We start from the raw sequence: 17421 nt of genomic DNA, 5'->3' as shown, positions 1-17421 counted from the left end.
TAATGAATACAATCATTATGATCATCATCACAAGGGGGAGTGTTGAAAAATAATATTTAAAATGTGTATATTGAATATTTGAATGTTGAAAATAAGAGTTGTAAATATTGAAAATTAGTGTGTGATGATGAAGGTAATGATGTATTTTATTTTTGGATTATTTGTAAAGAAATTCTATAAATAGCCTCACCATTTGTGAAGAAATTTACAATTGAGTTGAGAGAGAAAAATATTATAAAGTGTGTAGTTTGGTAAATTTTGAGAGTTTGAGATTTTACTTTTTACCGTAAATTTTTACTTTTTCACAACACAATGGGATTTTTGTAAAACAAACTTCTATAAATGTATTATATACGGCCCCATCGTCACAGCAGTTTGAATGAAAAAATTACACTCTTTGCATCAATTTTAAAGGTAAATCATGAGGTATGTTCGTGTTGATACGACCAAATAAGATCGTCCAGTTCTACTTAATTTTTTTGTCGATTCTTTTTTTTGAAAATAATGTATATTTTGTATCGAATTCGAAGTTTAGAGATAGTCTATTTTTGTAATCGTTCTACATTCATAGATTTGGTATCTTGTCTAGAACTCATAGCTAATTTTTTTTTTCCTTTTTAAAAGCCCAATTACTAAACTTGGGGGACAGTTCCGGACTTCAAAGCCTCAAAATATGTGGATAATTAAAATATGTTTGATGTTACATGTGCATTCATATTTATACAACACACAAAATTTATTACAAAATTCAATTTGTCAAAATCTCATTACATATTGAGTACAAAATCTCGCGACATAACAGTAAAATCTCGTGATATAATGATTGTAAAATCGATTTTGATGATATATTGATTATATATTTAGCATTATTCTTAAAATATTAAGCATATATCACTTTATTTTATTTCACGTAACATTTCCGTATAGAATATTTAGGCTCAATTTGACATAAATGGGCTTTTAAAATTGGGCCTAAACAATGTTTCTGGATGCACTGCTTAGGAAAGATCCACTCTTTGTAATTTCTCTCAATGGCTTGTCAGTGAATCTGATTAGATTGTAAGCAAACCCGCCAGATATAGTGCCCAACAATGGGCCCACAATATAGATCCAAAGGCCCTTGAATTCTCGCATTATAAGTGCAGGCCCAATACTTCTTGCAGGGTTCATTGATGCCCCGGAAACCGGCCTGCGTCCCAAATATACACACTAATTATCCTTAAATAGGAATAATATAATTTTATATTTAAGTTGCCACCCCAATTTGTTGGAGTTCACTAATTTTTATCTGTGAGACGGGTCAATCCTACCGATATTCATATAAAAAGTATTACTCTTAGCATAAAAAGTAATACTTTTTCATGGATGACCTAAATACGAAATCCGTCTCACAAAATACGACCCGTGAGGTCGTCTCACACAAGTTTTTGTCATTTTTAGTATATTTTTCGTTTCTCTTTTTTCTCTATTAAAATATAATGAAACAATAATGTATTTTCGAAAAAAAAAGGCCCGAAAATCCTGTTTGGGGATGCATAAATTTTTTTGTTGGAGGAAATTTAAGAACAATATAAATCTTAGTGTTCGTTCTTATTTTTAGAGATTAGAAATATTTCCGGAGAATAAAAGCATGCAGGTTTCTCCAAAGTACATTACTTTTTTATTATTTGTCAAATTATATGCTTTAGATTTAAAAACTGGAAGGAGTGTGAAATTACCCGGCAACAAGAACATCAACTACTATTGTCATTCCAATAGCGATTCCTGCTAGTTCTCCGATCTGCAAAAGTCAAACATAAATTTTATTAGAATTTACTGATGGTGCAAACGATTCGAATGAGCTAAGTTTCAAATTTAATTTTAGTTTCTCAAATAAACCGGAAAGAAATATGTTGTAGATAATTTTTTAATTAGGTCGGTTTGACATAAAATTAACCCGACAAACGCAAAACCGGATCACATCCTGGCCGAGTTCAGTCGTCTCGATTTATTTTTTCATTAATTTATTATTTTATGTTTTAAATTTTTTTAAGATTAATGAAATAAAATGCTAAAAATTATGCATACAATAACTCAAAACATGTTTTTATTTTTCAAGTAACAAAATTGTAAGAATACATTTACTCCTTTTTGGGTACAGACAATTAGGGTGCATTTGGATTAAATGAATTTCAAATTCATAACTTTTTATGTCATCTTGTATGGTTGGAGAACTAAATTAAGGTTAATTTTAAATTCATTCTATGAATCTAGACATTTCCATTAGTTATTATGGTAAATTTCAAATTCATCTTACAATCATTTAAAATACAATTTTGAAATCATTTTTTAAATCAAATATCTTCAACTGAATCAAATCCATCTGATATAGAATTTTTATTAATCTTTCATAAGCAAAAGGGATTGGATTGTCCGGATTAATGAAAACCAAGCATCAGATTATTAGTTGTACCAGATTAGGGAAAGTTCTAAAGTATTTTAATGCAATAAGTCGGTTTTTTATTTTCAAATTTAGTTTTTTTTTTTCGGATTTTGAGTTTCGTCGGGAACGTATCTGATATCATGTCGGTACTTCGACGAAAATTGGTCTAGATATGGGGAAAACCCAATTTATCAAACTGGCATCAAATTTTCACAACTTAGAAGACGAAAAAACCTACCGATCTGTTATCAGTAGCAACACCAGAAATAACAAACATCAAGAGGAAGGAGGTGATGAACTCAAGCACCAAAGATTGTACATCGGAACCGACGGGTACTGTTCCGAAGAAGGCTTCTTTCCTCACATCCAACACAAGGTACAACGTCCCACTTGCAAGAATTGATCCTGTTAACTGTGCTAGTATGTATAGAGGCACCTGCATTTGATAAATGACAATCATAAGTTAGAGACAATATCGATTCATAAAGTCGAGACAAGATCAGTTGGACTCTTTCTGTTTAAGACGAAGTCTCCCGTGAACAATTTTCAAGGGAGTACGATAAATGTTTCTCAAAATACAATGATTTGTCTCCTATATGTAACGTATCAGTACTATTGACTATAAGAACATTCGAACTATATATGTTTTAAAAACCATATTTTCCATGCACCTAAAATTGATTTCGAGAAATGAAATCAATGAAGTTTATCTATTCGTGATGCAAATTTCCGGATAAATTATTGATTAAAGTTGGGTCGAACCAAACTTATGCAAACCCAATTCTCTAGATATCATAAAACGTAATTAAACACAGCAAGTAAGCGTAGTTAATTTACTCAATCTCACCAAAAAATTCAAATTCACTCGTATGTTTCTTGAAAAAATATGGGTATTTCTCTTTTTTTAAACTTTGGAAATGAATGAATGAATATTTCAAAACCCCATTCAAAATAGTAGAGAGTAAAGATACAAGTTTCTTATTTACATACCAACACATAAATATATAAGTTTTTATTTGAGTTTTCCATGATGTACGTACTTGTATTTTTATATCCAAGTAATTCTTCGAAAACGACAGGGAAGTAGAGACATGCCTGTTTGTAGGGGAAGTGTCGAAAAATGGCGAAGGTAATGGTGACCGCCGGATTAAAATGGGCGCCGGAGATATGACCGACGGAATAAACCATTATCATTACTGTCAAACCCCAAGCGATACAAATGCCTGGAAATGTAACCGAACCGTAGATTTTGTTTACCGCAACTGATCCACACCCTATAAAGATCAAAAAATAGGTTCCAATCGCCTCGGCTATCACCTGATTACATATCACATAAATGAATATCATGACTTTATTTTTTACACAACCAAAAAAAAAATGAATTATTCGTAGCATGTTTACGTCAAAAACCCGAATCAGGTACAAGAGGAGAGTGCGATTCACATAGCATAACCAAAAAAATCATAATTTCTTACATATAAATTTGTGCGCAAAAAATAAGATAAGTCCATTCCGTATTGCACCATTAACGTTCGTACTTGGATATTTTTGGAATAGGGAGGGTCACAACCTCTATATGATCGCGTTAATGATCGACATATTTTATTATGCGTGCTTATATGTTATTTTATGAATGCAAAAACTCTTTGTAGACTGTAATATAGAATAATTTACGAGATAGATCTCATCTCCGACTCAAATCAGGATAAATTATTTTATTTTATATCACAAATTTTACTTTTCATACTAAATATGGATCGTCTTAACCTTTCTAACAAATATAGATACGTGAGATAGTCTTACAAAATGCCTACTTTTTTTGAGGATATAACTTTTTGTTCATTAATTTGTAATATTTCGGATTTTGGTCCATTAAATATTCAAAGTTTGGTTTTAGTGCATTATTTTTAAATTTTGAGCTATTTTGTTCTGATTAATGCCATAGCAACTCGTCAACAATTTTCGATATCACGTCAACAAAATGATATCACGTAAAATCAAAGTTATTAAATGTTACAAAAAAAAAAATCAAACTTTGAGCATTTAGTTGACGTAGCCCAAAATGTGACAAGTCAATAAACAAAACAAAATTAATTTTTATCTTATTTTTCTGTACACGTCATTATATTATTTTTTTCAAAAATATTATATTGTAATGACGGCCGACACCATTTCTGTTAACTGAGTAGAGTTTTGAAGAAATAACAAATTTCATGTGATTTCTTATTTTTTGGGGAAAAAAAATTAGTTTCACAACGAAAGATAATATTTTATACGCTTCATCGTAATAAATTAGAAGTGTAGAATAACTATCACCTTGTCATACTGCAATCACAAACTGCAATCACAAAATGATTATAACTTAAAATGACCAAAAAAAGTTTATATACGACCATAACTTTTAAACATAATAAAAAAGTTATCCTACTTAAACTAATTATGTTAATTAATTATTAAAAAAATGGTATGTAATTAAAATATACATATACATGTTTTTTTCTAGCTTGATTTTGTTCTACTTGGTTTTTCAAAGTTTGTTTCTGTTACACTAATTTTTAATTTTTTGGTTTAGTCTTTTTTTGCTAGAGTTCTTACTCAAATACCTTTTGAATCATTACGAGGACATCAGATGAGGTGCAAAAGGAACGGCCATCATTATTTGCACTCTTCTTGAATTGATCATCCGAAGGGACGATTCTTTCTTCAATTCTTCTCAGATCTCTCGAAGACATTTCGTATTTTTTTAATCCTTAGCTTGTAATTAAAAGGAAAAACAAAGAATTCTTCCAAAAAAATATTTTTGGTTTTTGGAGAGCAAAAGGGTCGAGATAATATTTAAATACTTTTATGGTGGATGGTGGTTACTGATAAAGAAGATGAAATATTGACGGTCAAGCTAATTTGAAGATGGTTTAATGGACCTAATTAATCAACGATTTCTTATTCATTTAATTGTTCAATTATCCAATAATTTGGATAAAGTTAGAGTTCTTAATATGGAAAGTTGGACATCAGCATTGTAACCACTAAGTTATTGTTATTGCTGAATAACTGTTTATTTTTTTATAACCATTCCAGAAAAAATATCAGATAAATATGGAGTAGATTTCTTGTGAGACAGTCTCACGAATCTTTATCTGTGAGACGGGTCAATTCTACCGATATTCAAAATAAAAAGTAATGCTCTTAGCATTAAAAGTAATATTTTTTCATGGATGACTCAAATAAAAAATCTTGTGAGACGGTCTCACGAATCGTTATGTATTATTAACAGTTTAGTAAATTAAATTTGAACTTCAATTAAAATAATCCACAAGGAGTAGTGTTATATTGAAAATGTCTTTTGTGATAATAAACAACATCGACTTGTTTATATATCGAGCTGCTATTTCTTTGTAATTACAATTTTCTGGTTGGTTGTTATTAGTCAAGCCAGAAAACTTTGTATTCAGTACTTTTGCTAAAGTTGGTGTTCATTTCTATATATCAGATGAAGCTACTTCTAAGACTCAAATCCAATTGCACAAGAAAACTCACGTTGCAGATTAATATTTAGTTGTTGTGCTTCTAGAGAAAGTTAATCTAAGTACATACTAACCCGACATTTCAAAAGATCATTTGACTAATCAATGCACATTCTCTGACATCTCCGTTTGGCAAATAATATCTCCTAATAAAACAAAGATATACACATGCTTTCTCTCTCATGTATCAACTTTTCATAAGCTTTTTATTTCCATTTTTAAATGCATGCCAAGGTGAATTAATTGCAATGTATGTTGCATGATTGCTTACCAACAAATGTATGGTGTCAAGTTTAGAACTAGATCAAGTACGTATATTGTTGTCTACAATTAAATTTATATTAAGTACCATGATTAGAACAATCTCACGTTATTTAGAGAATTCTATAAAGATATGATTTTATTATTAACTAAAAAATAAAATAAATTTGAGCGCACAAAACACTGAAAAATAATGAGAGAGAAAATATCTGGAAGTTCGATTTCACTTGATTTCTAAAATATCTTAATTAATATTGACGTCTATAATCATAAATTTAACTCATTTACTAACCAAGATTTTTTAATTCTTCCTACTCCATTTCTCAAGTGATAAATAGAAATTAATCATCTAATATTAACTCAAATATCCCAATTAAGTATCAAATTTCAAATAATTAAACAGCACAATAAATTTTTCAATGACTTCAATGGAGTTATAGGCATCTCGAACTCTATAAACACCAACAATGTATTTCCTATGGTCCCATTCAAAACCTCATCTCCCGAGTGATAGATTTCAAATAAATTTCACAATTCAATTAGTGATCAAGTCATTGAAGACAATTAATTCAAGAAAACACAAACAAACGAAGAAGTAAATTGAATATATAAATCAACGATTAAAATATATAGCATCGACCAAGTTACTGTTAGAGTAGATGCCCATTCTTGAATTTATATTATAATATAAATTTTGAGAAAATAAATTCAAGGAGTTGAATTTATGAGATAGTAAATTCAAGAAGTTGAATTTATGAATTTATAAAATTTGAGAAGAATAAATTCAAGGAGTTGAATTTATATTATTTGGGAATTTAAATTATTAAACTCAAAAGTTGAGTTTATTAAATTTAATGGAAATTATGTTTAAATGGGCTTGTGGGAGTACAAGTTCAACAAACTAAATAATTAAAGTTTTAATGGACTTTGATTAATTAATTAAACTAGTTGGACTAGTCCAATTAATTAATCAAGTCCATTAATATTAATTAAATGGGTTCAATTATTATATTATGGTAATTAGGCCATGAAGGTTTTATTTTAAGTGGGAGACCTAAAAAAAAACCTAGCCTCCATAGACTCTCCATCCTTGAAACTCACGAAAATTCCCTCTCCAAGAAGCACAAAATAATTTTTAGAATCTTTAATTTACTTAATTAATTTGATTAATTAAGTAAAGTAATGATTAGAAATAATAATAAGGATTTGATCCTTATTTAACGTGAAGAGCATCCGAGAGCCTTAACAAGAAAATTTCAGAATTTTCGGCTCTTCCCAAGGATAATTGTTATTGCTCTCAAGTGGGTTTTTGAACCATTTTGTGTTTTTGATCTCAAACGCAAAACATCTTCTAAATTTCTAGGGCAATTTAGAAGAGGAATAAATCTTCTAGTCGTGGACCTAATTTGAAGATTGAAGGAAGGACATTTGAAGATCGTTCGTAGAGATTAATCAAGAACTATCTCTGCTAACCCCGGAATAGTTGGAGCCGTGTGAATCGTTCACCAAAAGTATAAAATTTCAACATCCTATGAATGTTTGATTTAATAAAACCATACGAGTGCTTAAACATATATATTTTGATTGTCAAAATAAATTAAAATTTTTAAAGTTCCACTGCGTTTTTTGGGCACGAGAAAACCGAGATCCAACAGTTACGTCATGTTAGAGTAGATGCCCTGCAAGCCAACTGTTGGCTAGAGATTTTATTGACTCATTTGTAATTAACAATCTTTATTTTAATATAATTCATTATTTAATGGTTTGTTATTTCTTTATCTGTATACCCATGTTATCAAACATAGATAAAGACCTTGATTATACTTTAATACAAATGAATTGTAATTCGATGTTGAAACTCGTTTGTTAATACTGTATGATCTAAATTCGTTCCTAGTTGATTCAGCCGCCTAAACCATGGATAAAGGTCGCTTGAGCTCGAGATTATCATCTGTAATGTTGTGTACTACGTTTCTTTGTAAGAGCATAGAGATGTCCAAACATGCAGATGGGTAGTCATATGATGATTATACCGAACAACCCTCCCTCGGACTTTCCAAGTGGTTATCATTCATCGAAAGGATAAGTCCGTGGTTATGATTGTACACCATTAGTCCTTACGACCCGGGACAACACTGAGGCTCTATATGCTAGGGCTGTGCTTTGACTCGTTTACCGGCTCCAGGAGAGTCATCAGGTGACGAGGTTGGGTATAGTTGCGACACATATAGGAGCCAGTGCATTGTAGTCGGTGATTCACAGCTCGCCTACGGGTGTGGATATCCTATGTGATCTGATGTAATAATAGTGCATGGAATCTCTGGCCAGAGTATGAGATGTACGTTGGAGAAGGAGTTCTCCAATAGTACACGCGATGCCACTATTATAGTTATCACATAATGATCGAATTAATATGCAACCCTCGATGAACCAATGGTTGCAGATTCGACCGGGAAATATGAGATGAAGAGATAGTACTATACGTTAATCATAATCGACTGGTTCTTGTAGGCACTATCAGTGATACCTAGGGGTCATGGGGCGATGCTACTAGACGCTCTTACCATGATCCGATGGGTGCAATAAAAAATGAGTTATGACATTCTTGATCAAGGTGTTGAATAAAAGAATGGGGCTAACTAGGGTAAGCCCGAATAAAGGATTATGTCTTGAATCATAAAGAGTTGTGAACCCACGGCTAGCTGTATCCCTGAATCATTGAGGGTCACACAAGCACTTGATCGTTTGTTCCCGTTGAGAGAATAAATTCAAGAAGTTGAATTTATATTATATAGTAAATTCAAGGAGTTGAATTTATGATAATTAAATTTTGAGAGAATAAATTCAAGGAGTTGAATTTATAAAATTTGAAAATTTAATTTATTAAACTCAAATGTTGGGTTTATTAGATATTAAATTTTAGAGGTGATATAAATTCAAGAAGTTAAATTTATAAGTTAAATAATAAATTCAAATGTTGAATTTATAATGAATTTAATTAAATAAGCTCAAAAGTTGAGTTGATTAAATATTAAATTAGAATTTGTGGGAAGTATATTTAATGGGCTTGTAGGAGTACAAGTCCAACATTCTTAATAATTAAAGTTTAATGGACTTTGATTAAATTAATTAAACTAGTTGGACAAGCCCAATTAATTAATCAAGCCCATTAATGTTGATTATATGTATTAGGTTATGTGTTAATTATAAATAGGTGTTGATAAGCCATAACCCGAGCACCACTAATTGAGAAATTCGAAAATCCCTCTTCCAAAAACCTAAAAATTTCGGCCACCTTCTTGAAAGGAAAAGGTTGAGCCGTCTCTCAAACCTTGATCTCCAAAACAAAACTTCTCACAATTTTCTAGTGCAAATTGGAAGAGGAATAGATCATCTACTCGTGGACCTGATTAGAAGAAAAGAAAGGAGTCTCTTGAAGAAAGTTCGTAGAGATTCATCAAGAGCTAGATCCGTCATACCGGATCAGTTGGTGCCAAGTGATTTAATCACCAAAGTATAAAATTCTTATGCCCTATGAATGTTGATTCAATAAACCATACGAGTGCCCAAACATAAACATATTCTGATTGTCAAAATAAAATAAAATTTTTTTAAACTTCCGCTGCGTTTGGGGCACAAGAAAATCGAGATCCAACAATGGTATCAGAGCCAAGGTTTTTCTAAATCGTATGGTTTTGATATTGAATAATTTATTTCTAACCATATAAGAAATTTTTTCAGAAAATTATAGCACCATTAAAATTATTTTTTTTTAAAAAAATTTCTCGGATTTCCCCGGAGATTTTCCGGGCAGACCGCGCGCAGCGCCTTGCACGCAGAAACGCGCAGCCTGCGCGGGCGGTGCGGCACTGAGTGTCCGCACACTGCCCACGGCGCCGCGCTCACAGGAGGCCTGCCACTGCCCGAAACGTTCGGGCAGCGGGCGGGTAGCGAGGGTGGCTTCCCGAGATCGTCTCGGGAAGCGTGCTGAATGGTGGGCTTGAATCGTTTGGGCCCAGGGTGCAATTTTCTGATTTTTTCAAATTTTTAGGCAAAATTGATATTTTTGAAAATTGGTTCAATTTTATTTTAGAAAATTAATTTTTAGAAATTAATAATTTTCTTGTAAAATAAATAATTAGAATATGATTTTAATTATTTATGGTAAAATGAGTTTTACAAGAAATAAATTATTATTGATTTAATTGAAAATTAAATAAAAGAGATTATTTAATTTATTAAATTCTTTAATAATTGTGGTGGTTAGTGATAAAATTATTAGATATATGATTTATCAATAAATTAAATTTGTTTAACTAAATTGATGTTAATATTTGATATTAAATGCATGAAGGATGATCGAGAACCTTGACCAATGTGTTAGGTGTATGTTTGGATATTTTACTGTTTTTATTCATTTTGTTAATATTTGATATTATTAAAGTGGGCCTGGTTTATGGCCCGTTCCACCCCATGAGATGTATCCCTAATGTTCCATGGCTATTTAAATGTAATTATTAGAAATAGTATGATATAAAGACTGGAAGATGGTGGGCCCGATGAACGAGATAAAGACATGTAAAATATTGAAAGCACTTCGAATAGTTGCATTTGCATCCCTGCATTCACCTAGGTTTTGGACCCGGATCCATGTATGGCTCACATGGATCTAATAGTGTTGGCGATCGATCATCCTTATTTATTGTTGAATGTCATATTATGATATATGCGATATATAGTAGTATGCATGTATGTATATTATTAAATAATATAATTGCATGAATCCGGCAAACATACAAACTCGTGGCACGCAATTTTTAAATTAAAATGATGAGACAATTTTAAAATTAAAATCACTCATTTTGAATAAGATTCAAAATTTATATCAAACCGAAAAAGTAAAAATTAAAAGAGTTTAATTTTTCCTTGCCTTCCATCAACCGTGGTTGCATGTTGATCGCTATCCGCAGACAGTGTCTGGCTCATATTATTGGGGAGGCCTGGATGCCGGAAAGCTGTGACTTCCACCGGACATATGATGTGAATTGAGTGGAACTCCCATGACTTCGGCTCAAATTTTTGGGAGAACTCATGGCGACCGTCCACTACAATTCAATATTGATGGGTTGGTTTGACATGTGAAAATAAACGATGTTATATTATTGGGTCCTTATTAAACGTGAGACAAAACACGCAGAGGTTTCATAGGGATGCAATTAGATTCTACCTTTTAGAAATTATAATTGGCTGATATTATTCGGGATTATAATTGGCTAATTGGACTCTACGTGCCTACTAAGGAAATACGATTTCCCTTTTTCATCAGAGGGTGGTGGAAATGTCAAAATAGTGAGAGGGAAATTTATAAAATGAAATCCATATTTTATATCTTAGAATTATTTTAAAATTATCAGTAACCATTTTCTGTTTTCATTTTCAGTATATTTACGATGTCTACTCGTAACCCGCTTTCAATAATTCTCGATCAAAACAAATTGACTGGCCCTAACTATCATGACTGGTTTCGAAATTTAAAGATTGTTCTGAACTCCGAAAAGATTGCGTATGTGCTTGATAAGAAGCCACCAAAGGAGGCGGCTCCTGATATCAGTAGGACTGAATTAGCTAAGCTTGAGAAACATTGGGACCATGATCTTCAAGCTAAGAGCTACATGTTGGCTTCTGTGTCGAATGAACTTCAGAGGAGGTTCGAGGAAGCGGTGAATGCTGCTGACATTCACCTTCATCGAAAAAGTTGTATGCTGTACAAACTCGTTCAGAGAGACATGCTACTATTAAAGAACTCATGACTACACACTTGCGAGAGGGGACTTCGGTCCATGAGCATGGTGTTAGGATGATTGGGCTCATCGAGAAGTTGGTGGGACTCGACGTGGTTATTCCTAGTGAGCTCTCGACTGATATTCTCTTGCTGTTTTTGCATGCCTCGTTCGATGGATTAGTGGTTAATTTTAATATGAACAAGCTTGAGGCCACCCTTGAAGAGTTGGTCAATATGCTTACTAATTATGAGACCACAATTAAAAAGAAAAAGCCTGTTCTTCTAGTGGGTTCTTCGTACGGTACGAAAAAGGGAGCCCCAAATAAAGGCAAGAAGCGTTTTGCCCCTCCAAAGAAGAACAAGCCCAACAAGAAGCCATACAAGAAACAAAAACCGGGGCCCACAAAGCCTGACAAGTCAGAACAAGTCTGTTTCCACTGCAACAAGCCTGGACATTGGAGGCGTAATTGCGAGGAGTATCTAGCCCAAAAGCGTTCTGGCCATGGTATGTTTTCTATTGAAGTTAGTGTTTCTATTAATTCCTATTCTTGGATATTGGATACCGGATGTGGTTTTCATCTAGGCAATGATTTGCAGGTGATAGGAAGAAGCAAGAGGCTTAGAGATGGTGAGACCTTTCTAAGACTAGGAAATGGAGCAAGAGTTGCTGCCACTGCCATTGGAGACGTTACTTTAATTTTGGACAATAATTTTAAGTTGTTTTTGAGAGACGTTTTATTTGTTCCTGAATTGGTTAAAAACATTATTTCTATTTCTATGCTTGATAGGGATGGTTATTCTTGTGTTTTTGCTAAAGATGTTTGCAATTTATACAAGAATGAATGTTTGATTGGAACTGGAGAATTAACAAACGATCTCTATAACTTAAAATTAAAAGATATTCCGTTAAAAAATATCAAGCGCATACGAAAACAACAACAAACAAAAGAAAAATAGAAAACCCGAATCCCGCACAAGTATGGCACGCTAGACTAGGTCATATTTCCCAAAGAAGGATGCACAAGCTAGTGGGAGAAGGCATGTTTGACTTGTCAGACATAAATTCTCTACCAACTTATGAGTCCTGTCTAAAAGGAAAAATGACTAAAATTCCATTCAATGAAAACGTGGAACGTGCACATGGTCTACTGAATTTGATCCACACGGACGTTTGTGGCCCGCTAAGTGTTAGCACAAAATTTGGGCATTCTTACTTCATTACCTTTACTGATGACCATTCGAGGTATGGGTACGATTATTTGATGAAACACAAATCTGAAGCATTTGAAAAGTTCAAGGAGTTCAGAAATGAAGTAGAAAATCACTGGAAAGAAGTATTAAGGCGCTTCGATCTGATCGAGGTGGAGAATACTTAAGTGCTGAATTTTTGGGTTATCTAAAAGAGAATGAGATTCTCTCACAGTGGACTCCACCAGCAACACCAAAATTGAACGGTGTTTCTGAACGTCGAAATCGAACCTTGATGGACATGGTTCGATCCATGATGGGATTCACTGAATTGCCTACATCGTTTTGGGGATTTGCGCTTAAAACTGCGGCAATGTTGTTGAATAATGTCCATACTAAAGCAGTGAATAAAACGCCATATGAGATATGGATGGGAAAAACTCCCAAATATTATTACATGAGAATATGGGGATGTCCTGCTTACGTGAAGCAAACAGTGAGAGACAAATTGGATAGTAGATCCACTTTGTGCTACTTTATAGGATATCCAAAGAATTCTGTTGGATATTATTTCTATCATCTCAATGAAGCAAAAGTATTTGTTTCAAGAAATGCCACCTTTTTGGAAAGGGAATTTCTATTAGATAGAAAATGCAAGATGATAGAACTTGAAGAAATTTAAGATAATCCCTCAACTATAGAAGTTGAACCCATTTCCCAAGAACAGTAGTTGAAGTACAAGCTCCTAGAAGGTCTGATAGGGTTATTAGACCACCTGCAAGATATACGCTTCTTCATGAACAAAGCCATGATGAGCATTGTGTTGGATGTGATCCAATGAATTTCAAAGAAGCAATATCTGATATTGATTCAACCAAATGGCTTGAAGCCATGCAGTCTGAAATGGACTCTATGTATTCAAACCAAGTCTAGACATTGGTAGATCCACCTGAGGGAATCATTCCCATAGGGTGCAAATGGATCTACAAAAGAAAGCTTGGGGCGGATGGGAAGGTTGTGACCTTCAAAGCAAGACTGGTTGCAAAAAGTTGTACTCAAAGGCAAGGAATTGACTATGAGGAAACTTTTTCACCAGTTTCTATGTTTAAGTCCATTAGAATACTACTAGACATAGCAGCATGTTATGACTATGAGATATGACAAATTGATGTAAAGACTGCATTCCTGAATGGAGACATCAAAGAAGAGATTTATATGTCTCAACCTGAGGGATACACATCAGTAGGAAGTGAGCATAAGGTATGCAAACTTCAGAGATCAATATATGGTCTCAAGTAGGCATCAAAGAGTTGGAACCTCAGATTTGATAGCACTATCAAAGAGTTTGTTTTTGCTAAGAATCTTGAAGAACTGTGTGTGTACAAGAAAGTTAGTGGGAGTGCAGTGACATTCCTAGTACTTTATGTTGATGATATCCTGCTCATTGGGAATGATGTAGGATTATTGCAATCAACTAAAGTATGGTTAACAAGTAAATTCTCCATGAAAGACATGGGTGAAGCATCCTATGTATTGGGAATACAAATCTATAGAGATAAATCAAAAAGGTTGTTGGGACTCACCCAAGCCACCTATATCGATACCATTATAAAGCGATTCTCTATGGAAGAGTCCAAGAGAGCATACTTGCCAATGTGTCATGGTGTTACTCTATCTAAGGCAATGTGTCCCAAAACTGATGAATAGATAGAGATGATGACATGTATTCCATATGCGTCAGCCATTGGTAGTATCATGTATGGTATGATATCGACACGTTCCGATGTTGCTTACGCTCTGAGTGTTACAAGCAGATATCAGGCGAACCCTGGTCCACTACATTGGAAGGCCGTGAAAGATATTCTTAAGTACTTGAGAAGGATTAAGAACTTGTTCATGGTCTATGGGGGTGGAGAATTAAAATTGAAAGGCTACACTGATTCTAGCTTTCAATGTGATGTAGATGATTCGAAATCGACCTCTGGTTTTGTATTCATGCTTAATGGTGCGGCTGTCTCTTGGAAAAGTTCCAAGCAAGACACCGTTGCGGATTCCACCACTGAAGCTGAGTACATTGCTGCATCTGCTGCAGCCAAAGATGCAGTTTGGATGAGGAATTTTGTCCAAGAGTTGGACAGTATTCCTAATGGAGTTGATCTAGTCCCGGTGTACTGTGACAACACTGGTGCCGTTGCACAAGCAAAGGAACCAAGGTCTCATCAGCGATCCAAACATGTACTGAGGAAGTTCCACATCATCGGGAGATTGTCGGAAGAGGTGATATATCAGTCGAAAGAGTCCCCTCTGCAGAAAATGTTGCTGATCAACTTACAAAGCCCTTGCCAGGACCATTATTTGAAAAGCATCGCGAAGCAATGTGATTAAAGTTTATGTGTAGTTGGCTCTAGGGCAAGTGGGAGATTGTTAGAGTAGATGCCCTGCAAGCCAACTGTTGGCTAGGGATTTTATTGACTCAGTTGTAATTAACAATCTTTATTTAAATATAATTCATTATTTCATGGTTTGTTATTTCTTTATCTCTATACCCATGTTATCAAACATAGATAAAGACATTGATTATACTTTAATACAAATGAATCGTAATTCGATGTTGAAACTCGTTTGTTAATACTGTATGATCTAAATTCGTTCCTAGTCGATTCAGCCGCCTAAAACATGGATAAAGGTCGCTTGAGCTCGAGACTAGCATCTGTGATGTTGTGTACTGCGTTTTTTGGTAAGGGCATAGAGATGTACAAACATGCAGATGGGTAGTCATATGATGATTATACCGAACAACACTCCCTCAGACTTTCCATTAATCCTTACGACCCGGGACAACACTGAGGCTCTATATGCTAGGGCTGTGCTTTGACTCGTTTACCGGCTCCAAGAGAGTCATCAGTTGGCGAGGTTGGGTATAGTTGCGACACATATAGGAGCCAGTGCATTGTAGTCGGGGATTCACCGCTCACCTACGGGTGTGGGTATCCTATGTGATCTGATGAAATAATAGTGCATGGAATCTCTGGCTAGAGTATGAGATGTACGTTGGAGAAGGAGTTCTCCAATAGTACACGCGATGCCACTATTATAGTTATCACATAATGATCAAATTAATATGCAACCCTCGATGAACCAATGGTTGCAGATTCGATCGGAAAATATGAGATGAAGGGACCGTACTGTACGTTAATCATAATCGACTGGTTCTTGCAGACACTATCAGTGATACCTAGGGGATCATGGGGAGATGCTACTAGACGCTCTTACCATGATCCGATGGGTGTTATCAGAAATGAGTTCTGACATTCTTGATCAAGGTGTTGATGAAAAGAATGAGGCTAACTAGGGTAAGCCCAAATAAAGGATTATGTCCTGAATCACAAAGAGTTGTGAACCCATGGCTAGCTGTATCCCTGAACCATTGAGGGTCACACAAGCACTGGATGGATTGTTCTCGTTGAGAGAGTAAATTCAAGAAGTTGAATTTATATTATATAGTAAATTCAAGGAGTTGAATTTATGATAATTAAATTTTGAGTGAATAAATTCAAAGAGTTGAATTTATAAAATTTGAGAATTTAATTTATTAAACTCAAATGTTGGGTTTATTAGATATTAAATTTTAGAGGTGATATAAATTCAAGGAGTTGAATTTATAAGTTAAATAATAAATTCAAATGTTGAATTTATAATGAATTTAATTAAATAAGCTCAAAATTTGAGTTGATTAAATATTAAATTAGAATTGGTGGGAAGTATATTTAATGGGCTTGTAGGAGTACAAGTCCAACATACTTAATAATTAAAGTTTAATGGACTTTGATTAAATTAATTAAACTAGTTGGACTAGCGCAATTAATTAATCAAGCTCATTAATGTTAATTATATGTATTAGGTCATGGGTTAATTATAAATAGGTGTTGAGAAGCCAACCCGAGCCACCACTAATTGAGAAATTCGAAAATCCCTCTTCCCAAAACCTAAAAATTTCGGCCACCTTCTTGAATGGAAAAGGTTGAGCCGTCTCTCAAACCTTGATCTCCAACGCAAAACTTCTCCCAATTTTCTAGTGAAAATTGGAAGAGGAATAGGTCATCCAGTCGTGGACCTGATTAGAAGAAAAGAAAGGAGTCTCTTGAAGAAAGTTCACAGGGATTCATCAAGAGCTAGATCCGTCATACCGGATCAGTTGGTGCCAAGTGATTTAATCACCAAAGGTATATAATTATTATGCCCTC

The 17421-nt window shown here is 33.8% G+C and overlaps 1 protein-coding gene across 1 annotated transcript; it reads right to left on the bottom strand.

Annotated features, from left to right (window-relative positions):
• Positions 1–762: 762 nt before the first annotated feature.
• On the bottom strand, positions 763–5251 carry LOC142522794 (putative aquaporin NIP-type). Its single transcript, XM_075626334.1, has 5 exons — positions 5026–5251; positions 3518–3739; positions 2661–2858; positions 1719–1780; positions 763–1189 (listed from the first exon to the last, which is right to left on the bottom strand). The coding sequence occupies exons 1-5, from the start codon at positions 5152–5154 to the stop codon at positions 973–975; spliced, it is 828 nt and encodes a 275-aa protein (XP_075482449.1). The 5' UTR covers positions 5155–5251; the 3' UTR covers positions 763–972.
• Positions 5252–17421: the final 12170 nt, after the last annotated feature.

The sequence above is a fragment of the Primulina tabacum genome, chromosome 13, assembly GCF_025594145.1.
Source record: "Primulina tabacum isolate GXHZ01 chromosome 13, ASM2559414v2, whole genome shotgun sequence".
Classification (NCBI taxonomy): Eukaryota; Viridiplantae; Streptophyta; class Magnoliopsida; order Lamiales; family Gesneriaceae; genus Primulina; species Primulina tabacum.
This window is presented reverse-complemented; position numbering and strand designations above follow the sequence as displayed.

Coding starts and splice junctions, on each gene's coding strand:
- LOC142522794 (XM_075626334.1), bottom strand. CDS start 5,154: ATGTCTTCGAGAGATCTGAGAAGAATTGAAGAAAGAATCGTCCCTTCG. Junction 3,740..5,025: donor TCCTCGTAATGATTCAAAAG/GTATTTGAGTAA, acceptor ATATGTAATCAG/GTGATAGCCGAGGCGATTGG. Junction 1,190..1,718: donor GTTGATGTTCTTGTTGCCGG/GTAATTTCACAC, acceptor TTTGGGACGCAG/GCCGGTTTCCGGGGCATCAA.